General features: G+C 35.0%; 1 protein-coding gene across 10 annotated transcripts in view; it reads left to right on the forward strand.

Annotated features, from left to right (window-relative positions):
• Positions 1 to 11,196, forward strand: part of cadpsa (Ca2+-dependent activator protein for secretion a) — a 104,243-nt gene that overhangs the window by 67,642 nt on the left and 25,405 nt on the right. For 3 of the 10 annotated variants that reach the window (XM_016497379.1, XM_016497382.1, XM_016497381.1), the window contains 8 exons: positions 655 to 756; positions 1,064 to 1,127; positions 1,338 to 1,461; positions 3,731 to 3,799; positions 7,682 to 7,788; positions 8,078 to 8,107; positions 9,499 to 9,507; positions 10,850 to 11,006. In XM_016497379.1, the coding sequence (XP_016352865.1) occupies positions 655 to 756; positions 1,064 to 1,127; positions 1,338 to 1,461; positions 3,731 to 3,799; positions 7,682 to 7,788; positions 8,078 to 8,107; positions 9,499 to 9,507; positions 10,850 to 11,006 (662 nt within the window). Of the gene's footprint in view, positions 1 to 654; positions 757 to 1,063; positions 1,128 to 1,337; positions 1,462 to 3,730; positions 3,800 to 5,131; positions 5,165 to 7,681; positions 7,789 to 8,077; positions 8,108 to 9,498; positions 9,508 to 10,849; positions 11,007 to 11,196 lie in introns of all 10 variants that reach the window. The other 7 variants (XM_016497387.1, XM_016497386.1, XM_016497383.1 and 4 more) reach the window with 5 other exon arrangements.

The following is an 11,196-nucleotide window of genomic DNA, read 5'->3' on the forward strand; positions in this document are numbered from 1 at the left end:
CACACGCACACACACACACACACACATAGATAGGTACACATTTAGACACACCAACTAGGAATGGAACCTGCTGAAAGCATGGTTTATTTGCGCAATATACGTTGTTTGGGCATCTAGTTCATAATGCACAGCACGGTTGCACATCTTGCTGAATGACTTTGGGCAAATATCACTAGAAAAAAATGTGTCTTTCAAATGTCTCTTTTAAATCTTTTTTTTTCTGTGGTCGACAAAAATGTCACATTAATTGCACCAGGCAAGTAGCAATAACTATGACTTAATTCACATAAGATTTTTGCTTAAAAATGCTTGCAAAAGTGATTTCGCCCCAGAGCATTTACACATATGAGCATATATACACATACACGCTCTTTCAGAAGATAAAAGTAGTCTTATATTCGCTATTTTTTCTTTTTTTCTCTTTTTCTTTAACAATCTATGTGGTTAATTAAAAAGTTGAGCAGTTTGTCTGAATCTCTCATCAACACATACCTTCTAAAGAGCATAAATGGAAAATAATTTATAGTGCTTGTATAATATCCATGTGTCTGGTCTGTTTGTTTCATGAGACACGTGTTTGTGTCTGTGACCCTTGTTAGCCTAATGAGACAAGCAGTTGCATTCATTTGTGTGTTTGTGTGTTTTTTACCTCAGGCCTGATGGAATCGGTACTGTCACAGTAGAAGAGAAGGAACGGTTTGAGGAGATCAAAGAACGACTCCGCGTGCTGCTCGAAAACCAGATCACACACTTCAGGTACATCACTGTCAGTCTACACAGCATCAAATATGCCACCTTATTAACAGCTAGAGATAATAATGGTATATGTGGTATAGGTATTACTTTCTTTGCTTTTTCAAAGTGTGTGAAACTGCTAAATCCAATGTACATGTAAATGTTGCATGAAACTGATTGTGTGATTACTGGATGTAATGATGAAACAGGATATTCTTTTTCTTTTCTTTTTTTTTTCTAACAAATTGAAATAGGAATGCATAATGTATCATTTCTTGATGTTTCAAAGCTGTTATAAACACTGTTCCTTAAAATGTTCTCTCTGAAGGTATTGTTTTCCATTTGGACGCCCAGAAGGAGCCTTAAAAGCCACGTTGTCACTGCTTGAGAGGGTGTGGTGTCATTTTAATTTTCTATTTCTGTTTCTGTTTCTGTTCTATATCTATCTATCTATCTATCTATCTATCTATCTATCTATCATCTCTATATATGTTTTTTAATATATGCATGTATTGAAAAAGCGTATGACACAAAGTAATAAAGACCTACAAACAGACGTAAATATGTACTGTATGTATCTGATTTCAAATTTGGTTTTGCAGGTTTTAATGAAGGACATTGTGACACCTGTACCTCAGGACGAGGTGAAGGCAGTGATCCGTAGATGTCTGGAGCAGGCAGCATTAGTGAACTATCAGCGTCTCTCAGAATATGCCAAGGTGGAAGGTAGGAGGCACATATACCGGTTTTGTAGAGTTTCTTCTCCTCTCTGCGCAGTCTTCATTAATATAGCACTTGACATATTCCTCTCTTAGAAACACTGCTTAACAACAGTGATGCTCAACTAACCAGTATTCCATGAAGGCAATGTTGAAATGCCACTGATGGTTGTTTTTTTCATAAAAGGAATGATAACAATGGAGCAGTAGTTAACTGTTGGTGTGTGTAATGATTTTTTTATATTGTCTTATTTCTACTAGTCTTCTAAGATACTTAAGATAATTGTCCTGTAGTATATAATAATTTCTTTATAATAATAATAATAATAATATAAATGTTTTTGATTAGGTCTTGTTGGTCCAGGTTTGTTTTAGTTTGTGGTAGCAGATTATAGAGTAAAAATGCATTCAATTCCCTCTCTCAAACCCTGGCCTCAGTGCCATATTGTTTTGCTCAATGGTTTCTTGCTGCACTGTGTGGATGTTTGCCTCTTTCCTGTGGTTTAGCTTTTAGGTCTAGCAGTACTGTACAGCAACAAATACACTTTTCCTTTCCAGCTCTTCATCACCTTTCCAGCTCCCCTGCTTCATATGTTTATTGCAGAATTTCTGCCTTTTTACTAGCTTTCTTTGTGTCTTTTTTCCTCTTTCTGTCTCTTTCTATTTCTTTCTCTCTCTCTCTCTCTCTCTCTCTCTCTCTGCTCCCTCCCTCTGCGCTTTCCTCTTGTTTATTGGCTTTTCTTCTTATTTGGAGCCCTCTCTTGTTGAGCCAGTTTGAGAAGCCAGTATACAGTGCAAAGCTGGATTGCCCACTCAAGCAACACACATTTGTGTGTTGCAAGTGAGACGGTTTCTTTTATAGACATGGACAGCTAAACTGTGACTTACACACAGGTGATCTTTGATGTCAAATAGTAGCCATGTTTATAGGACAAGTGTTTTTATTTTGTCTGAAATGTACTTTTTTTAATACCCCCCCCCAAACCGCCCACGTAGAATCTGATTGCCAAATGATGTCTGTGTTGTTCCCTATTGATTGCTGACCACTAAACTGAATGTGACTTTTGTACTAACCCAAACTAACCAATAGTTTTCAACACACTCACAAGTCTTTCTAGAGACTAAAACTTTCAGCTGGATTAAGGATAATGGTAGAAATAAACAGAATAGCTAAAATCTACAAGTCTAAAGTTACAAAAGTATTTGCAAATAATTATTTTTGCCCCAAAATTATTTACAGTTAGTCCAGTGCAATTTTTTGTCATTCTGGAAATAGTTCATGCACCACCGGTCAAAAGTTTGGAATAATTATGAGTTTTAAACATTTTTTTAAACAAGTCTCGTATTAAAAAGTAAAATAAATAAATAAAAATAAAATACTTTTATTCAGTAAGGACACATTAAATTGATCAGACATTTAATATGTTACAAAAGATTGCTGTCAAATGTATGCTGTTCATTTGAACTTTCTATTCATCCAAGAATCCTGGAAAAATAATATCATGGTTTTCACAAAAATATTAAGCAGCAAAAACTCTTGTCAACATTGATAATAACAAGAACCATTATTAATAATTGAGCACCAAATAAGAACATTAGAATGTTTTCTGAAGGATAATGTGACACTGAAGACTGGAGTAATGACTACTGAAAATTCAGCTTTGCCATCACAGGAATAAATTACATTTTAAAATATATTCAAATAGAAAGCAGTTATTTTAAATTAGAATATTTCACAATATTACTTTCTTTACTATATTTTTGATCAAAATCATAAATGGAGCCTTGGTGAGAATAAGAGACTTCTTTTAAAAACATAAAATATCTTTATTATTCCAAACTTTTGACCGGTACTGTATTTCTGAATAAAAATGAATAACCTACCTTCCAAATAATCATTAGTGGCAAATTGTTACAATGATATGTTTAAGACTCGATTTGAGGGAGTTTATAAAGATGCTTTTTTTAATTTCATTTTAAGGCTTTGTGCATATTTGAGTTGAAATTTTTTTCTCTAGCTTCATGCATGCTGATCTATAGATCATATCAGGACTGACTGATCACTAATAATTTTGTCCTTATGTGATCCTGCTGTCGAATTCTTCCAAAGAGACGCAGTAGATCAGTTAGTAAGCATTTTGCCAACCCTGCCAGGCAACTTTGCATGCAACTAAATTTGGTCAAATGCCCCTTATTGCACATGTAGCCTTTGTGCTTCTTTCTCTCTCTTTCTCCTCTGACCCCTTGCTCTTGCATGCACTGATCCTTTTTTATAGGGAAAAAGAGAGAAATGTATGAGCATCCTGTCTTCTGTTTGGCATCACAAGTGATGGATTTAACCATTCGTGAGTACACTGCTCATCTGGAGCCACTCCATCACTTCCGCCACCCCTCTTTTATTTCTTTTTGCATTTTTTTGTTCTCAAGCACTTTCACAAATAGTTATTCCCTCACACCCTGACCGGCACCATCCTCTTCTCTTGCTTCCAGTCTGCTTACCTTTTTCTTTGAGTTTATCACTTGGATCTTAGGTTGAGTGATTCAGCCACAGGTCTTCCTGTCATCCTGTCCAGCTGGGTCAGTGTGGCAGCTGTTCTTTCTGTTTTTTGCATATTCTTTCTGTTTGTGACTTGAATGCATTTTTACTTTGCTTTTGTGTAAGTCACTCCTCCCAGCCATTGTCCTGTTATCGACGTGTCCCAGGTTTACAGTACAGGTCAGGTACAGGGTGGAAAAAAAATTATTCAAATCATCTCCAACCCATGAGCAAATCAGGGATTCTGACGCCGTTTTCGGAGTCATTGTGTTTTTAATCATGTTTTCAACCTTGTGCGCTTTATGTTTTTGTTATCCACTCCAACAGCTTATCACTGTGCATCTTCACTGTTTTTCTGTCTGTTTGGTTTATTGTTTCTGTCTTGGGTCCAACTTGGTTTCAGACGGGTTTCTGGTGTACAGCAGGGGTGTAAAGTACTTGAGTAATTGTACTTTATTACTACACAGGAATTTATACTTTATTAAAGTACTTTATTTATACTGAATTTTTTTAGAAAAAAAATGCTTTATACTCTGAAGATCGAAACAAAATGGTAAAAAGTAGAAAGTACACATTTTTTGAACAATGTAAAATTCTTTGATGTCACTTTTAAATGGTAATGTAACTTTTTTAATTTAATTTAAAAATAGCCAACAGAATTCATTTGTTAATGTGGTTATTCTTGTTTTTGAAGAGATCAACACAAAATAGCCTTTCAAGCAATTATTAATTGTTAATTAATGCATTTTATTAGCTAGTGATCACTGTGCAAACAACTGCTGCGAAATTTAAAGTTCCATCACTTTTTACTTTTTAATACTAAACTCTGATAAAATGTAGAAACCTTTTTTATGTTCACTCAAGTATGTTTTACTTTTACACCCCTGTTTAAAAAAGGTTTGTTTTTCAACCTAAAACAACCACTCCGGTAGAGTTTCTTTCACACAATCGTTCGCGGGTCTTTCACTGTTAGACAGTCCTGTTCTTGAATGCCTCTTTCTTTCTTCTTCTTTCCTTCTCCTTCTATTTCCCCATCAGATCTAACATCTTAAAACAAAACGAAAGCTGACCCCTTCTTCCTTTTCTCTTTCTTTTTCTTTCCTCCTTTCCCTCTTCCTTTCTTCTTTTTCTTTCTTTTTAGTAGAAAAATCTCAGAAGGATCAGAGGGATCCAGGTGACATCTTTTGTCTGACCTACTATTAAATTCATTTTAAAACAGACCCCCACCCTCTCCCTAGCTCTAAACATAGCCAACTCACAGCATTCGCATGTCACGATTAGCAGACGTAAAGGTAAACATGGGAATGTTGTGACAATGTTATGCCAATGTTGGCTACAGTTTATACATTGCATCTAAATGAAGATGCATTTTCCATGAGCCGGTAAGAGCTGTGTGTATGTGTTACCAGTCTATGGAACATGCAGAGCGAGTATTTCTTTCATTCTAAATGAATAAATAAATAAAAAGTAGCAGATTGGATAAATAAAAATTAGCAGATAAATAAATAAAAAATAGCAGATTGTTTGCCTGTGTTAATTACAATTAAAGTGATACTCTCTCTGCACCAAGTGCGTGATTATAGTAACACTTTACTTTAAGATTAAGTTCTTTAACATTATCCATTATCTGTCCATTAATGCATTAGATATTACATAAACTTACAATGAATACCTTTTTCCCAACATTTATTAATCTAGGTTAGATTAATATATTTATTATCAATTAAAAGTATATATTGTATATAAATATATACTACTACACAATACAATTTTCATTATTCATGTTTGCTCAAAGAACATTAAGTAATGTTGTTTTATAACATTATTATTTCATAATTCATATTTCATAAATTAGCATTAACCCGGATTAATAAATGTTGTAAAAAATAAAAAAATAAAAGTTCATTGCTTGTTTATAATACTAGGCTAGTGTTAACAAATTGAGCATTTGTGTAACGTGTTACAGAAAAATCTCTAATGGGTCAAATAGCAATACTGATGCACTGTTAAATGCAGTTTTTTTCAGTTCACATCATATTGCTAATTTTCCATTGGAGTAAATATGGTGACAGAGTGTGATGGTTTCTGACACCTTTACAAAAATATCTGAAAAATATGTATATTTAATCTTCAAATTACATTATATGTCATGGATTGGTTTAGAAACCCTTTATTTATCTTGAATTAGGGAAATCAGGTATTTCAAAATTTCTAAACCAGTCTTTTTGATACTTTTAAAAAATAATTCAAATGTCAAAATGCTAATGGAACATTCTGTCCATTGCTATTGAAGTACCTGATTTTGCATTAGTACATGCCATTTCGTCCCAGTATGGACATTAACCCTTTGAAATGCCACAAATATTATTATTTTATTTTATTTTTTAAATATGGAAGGAGCTGAAGAGGATTGAGATACAATTAGAGGAAAGGTCAGAGGGTTAATTCACATTTAGGGGGCGTGTGCTTTGTGTTTAGTGATGAAAGCACTGTTGACTGAGAGGGGGGTGTGACTCTTCAAAATGATGTTAATTGTTTTGACATTTGTCACACAGCAAATGACTTCACTTCCTAGTTCCTCTGTCTTTGTGTTCCTCCATCAAAGTGCCACATTTACCACAGTCAAAAAAAAAGACCTGAAAAACTGACAGCACAAACAAATCTTTGTTCCAAACCAACAGAAGAATGCACAATCAAAAATCAGCTAGGTCATCTAAATCATCACATAAAAACACTCTCTCAGCCAATATTGAAGCGTTATGAGCTATAAAAACATCTATCCATACACCATGGTCTCATAAATGTCTCTTTACTTTGCAATCCCATCCTTAACCAACAGTAATGAACTGTTCGCCTCGTGTTGTGTGTATTCATGATGCTAAAGACCTCTGACCATATATCCATTTTCACAACAGTTCGTAGTAAACTGGTATATGATTTCTTTAATTTCATTCTCTGTTATTTAAAATGTACTCCTGTCATTCTCTGTTTCATAAAATGACAGATGAGATAGACAATGAAGGGTACATTTAAGTATGACATGTTTAAGAGAGATGTGCTGCCCGCTTGTATTGACAGAGAGAGGTAGGAAAGGAGATGACATAAATGCTTGCATGTGCTGAACATTATGCATGATAACTATAACATATTTGTTGTTGTTTTTATCCTTCCTTTTTCCTCAGTTCCTTGGTTTGACTCATTATACTTGCATTGCTCTTTATTGACTCATTATGGTTCATGTCTACAGAGCTCAGTGTTGACAGAGTGTCAAGATTATGCTAAGTTGTTAACTAAGACAGCAGAGTTGATATATGCAGCAGCTAATTTGTGGTTCATTAAGTCAGTTTTTTTTCTCTCCAGAGGGAACATTTCTGAAATTCAAATGAAAATTTAGACGCAATCCTGAACTTTACCCATCTCTTACCTGCTCTGTAAATTTAATTGTCAGATAAAGTTTTTGTCTTCATAGCAGATATGCTTATGAAGTGACATTCTTTGGAAAAGGATTTAAATTAACTACTTTTTTTAAGTCACTGTTAAAACGTAAGATGTTTTTTTTTTTCAGTTTAAAAATCGCATGCAGTGAAATTCAATTTAGTTTGGGCATCAGACAGGCTGAGGAAAGTCCAGTGTTTTCTGTGTGTGTGTGTGTCTGTATGTTCATATTAACTGTTGTACCTTTGTGCCTCAGAAAATGTAGGACGCTTAGTCACACCTGCCAAAAAACTTGAGGACACGCTCCGTCTGGCCGAGCTGGTCATAGAGGTGCTCCAGCAGAATGAGGAACATCATGCAGAGGTGAGTGTGCCAGACATGACATGGTAGACATATTACATGCTTAAATACACAAGCATAAAAATAAATACGTCAGGTGCTTATTTATATGTGAAAACAAACAATGTTGCTTCAATAATAAGACATCAGAACAACTTAAAAATGTTTTCAATATTGAAAAACCTATGTAAGGGTCTTTAGTGGCTGCTAGCACTATTTAGGTAACATTCCCCATTAGAGCAGCTGTCATCCTCTCAGAGACAACAGCAGAATATATGTGTGTTTTTGTGTTTTTAAATTATGTGCTCCGCAGGCCACACGCCCAAGTACGGGAGGTCAGGCGGTACAGTGTTTTTTATTTTTTGCTCTCATCCATGGCATACCCTGCTCTTGCATGCTAGCCTCATGATCTGACCTGCCCTGGAAGAGGCATTACATGGGCATAGCAAATCAGGAGTCAGGCACCTGCAGGGTGGATTTCGGTTCAGTTCATTCTAAGTTCATTAAATAATTAAATTCAGAACTGATAGATAGATAGATAGATAGATAGATAGATAGATAGATAGATAGATAGATAGATAGATAGTGTTGCATCAGCAATTCATCTTCAGAATTAACTGAACTGAAATTACTGTCACATTGACTGAGTACATGAAGGCATCATAGTCAATGGACAAAATTACTACAGTTGTGCTTATTTATACATCTTCATTTCGGTTTATGTCAGATAGATAGATAGATAGATAGATAGATAGATAGTGTTGCATCAGCAATTCATCTTCAGAATTAACTGAACTGAAATTACTGTCACATTGACTGAGTACATGAAGGCATCATAGTCAATGGACAAAATTACTACAGTTGTGCTTATTTATACATCTTCATTTCGGTTTATGTCAAGTCTGTTACTTAGTTTAGTTTAGTTTGGTTTGTAAATGCCATTTACACTTCTAGTGCCAGGTTCATTAAACCATTAAAGGAATAGTTCACCCAAAAGTCATTAAGAACAAAAAGAGGATATTTTGAATTTTCTTAGTGTTTTTTGTTTGTCTTTCTGTCTGTCTGTTTGTTTGTTTGTTTGCTGTCCATAGAATGAAAGTCAGTGGGGTCCAATGTTGGTTAGGACCACACTAACTCTAATTATATGAACAAAAAGATTATTCAAAATATCTGCCTACAGAAATGGCTACATGTTTGGAACAACATACTTTACTCATACTTTTCTCACCAGAATTATTCATTTTTGGGTGGCTTATCCCTTTTTCCCTATATGCACATAAAACCATTTTTAATAAACATGTCCACTAAAATGCATGGGATTGTTTATGGTATTTTACATAGTCCAGTCATTTATCATGCCGCAAAATTGCATGTTCATAATTGAATAAATCTGGTGGATTAAATGGACGTACATGTACAGTATGTCATTTTTACAGCATCAGTGACAATTGCACATTCAAAAACCTAGAATCTTTACAAGTGTACCAAACTGTCTTAAGCATAAGATTTTCTTTTTATTAATTATTAAACATTATTTCTATTATTTGATTATTTTTGATCAAGATCACTGTCAGTCATTCTTAACTATTTTCACAATGTTTTCCAATTTTAAAGCTCTTTAATGTTAAAGCGTTTATGATAATGAAGTACTCAAACTAAAACACAGCAAAGGAAATCTCATGTAATTCTCACTGTTTTTCATTACTTGTTTGTTGGCTGGAAAACCTTGGACAGGGTAAAGAGGTATGTAGACCCTAGAGTCCCCCACCATGTGCATGTCACAGCCCCTGCACCATGGATGGAGGGATTTCCCCTTTTAACTCCTAATTTCGTCCTCCCCATCTCTGCCTGGTCACCCCATCCTTCCCCTGGTCAGCTGTCCCTGTGGATTGTTGAGCAAGTTGCTTGTGTTTCCACAAGCATAAGGGGACAGTGCTTCACCTGTGGAAGCAGACCCCTCCAAAAAAAAATCTCAATGAAAATGAGTCTGGTCTCATTTTCACCCTTGCACAACCACGATAATATCTAAACTTTCCTCTGTTTTGTGTCCTTCAGCGTGGTTTGGTCTAGCTTCACATGCCAGCTCTACTACAAATATTAAACTGTATAACAAATGCACTTCTCTGTGTTTTTTTTGGTGGAGAGATGTTGCAAGAAAGCAAATCTGCTATACTGGTCTCAAAAATACTGGTATGAAAGGTTTGTTTGAGTGGTCAGGGACAACAGCATGCCTTTTTAAAGTAGAGGAAGCCATGATCTACATTAACTTTTCATTTGTCTAACATGCTTGGTGCATATCTACAGGCCAGATGTGTTACACACAGAAGCGCGGTTGGATCAGCAGCAGAGGAATCTCACTTACAGAAGACATAATTACACTATTAAAAATAAAAAAGGGGGTTTCGTAGTAATGCGATAGAATCTTTTTAGGTTCCCCAAAGAACCTTTCTGTGAATTTTTTTTTTCTTGGTGTGAATATGTAGAACTTTTTTTCTATTATAAAGAATCTTTTATGCAATGGAAGGGTTCCATGGATGTTAAAGGTTCTTCATGGAACCAAAATAAAAAACCTTTATTTTTAAGAGTGTATTTAAAATTATTTTGTTTTGAGCCGAGAAATGATACTAATAACTACTGAGATTGTGCTGCTAATCACTGCTGCTGTTGTATGCTGGGAATTTTTTGTTACAAGGGCATAAATTCCTGTGCATGGACTTCACATCTGCAAAATGTGAAGTAAATAAGGATGTACTTTAAATATAAATCAGTGTATGTGAATTAGACATTAGCTGTGCTTTTTAGAAGAGGGAGTAGCATGAGAGTTTCAATGCATGAGATAAGCTCATGACGCTCCATAGACACAAAGATGAAAAATTACATTACTGGACAGTCTGGCATAAATCTAAAAACTGTTTGAAGCCCAGCGTAATTTTTATAGATCTGTGGACTGTCATGCCCTTATGAATAAGAGAAAGGACTGAACTTCAGTGAATGTCTATATTACAAGGCTGATTTTACTTTTGCCTTCATTTCCGCCTTTTTTCTGCCTCTTGTCTTGCCTCTGTCTCTCTTCCTCTGACTGCAGGCATTTGCATGGTGGTCAGATCTGATGGTTGAGCATGCCGAGACGTTTCTTTCTCTATATGCTGTGGACATGGACGCGGCTCTGGAGGTCCAACCTCCAGACAGCTGGGACAGCTTCCCTCTCTTTCAGCTTCTCAATGACTTCCTGCGCATTGACTGTGAGTATTTACAGTGATCTTTTCTGGACAGGTCCATATATTTTATGCCTTATTAAATGTAAAATATTCTACTTTAAATACAATTATTGACACCAAATGTGCCTCATAGACTGAATTAATATAACAAATTTATTTTAATTAATATATATATATATATATATATATACAGTGCACAGCATAAATGAGTACA

The sequence above is a fragment of the Sinocyclocheilus anshuiensis genome, unplaced genomic scaffold, assembly GCF_001515605.1.
Source record: "Sinocyclocheilus anshuiensis isolate Anshui unplaced genomic scaffold, SAMN03320099.WGS_v1.1 scaffold710, whole genome shotgun sequence".
Classification (NCBI taxonomy): Eukaryota; Metazoa; Chordata; class Actinopteri; order Cypriniformes; family Cyprinidae; genus Sinocyclocheilus; species Sinocyclocheilus anshuiensis.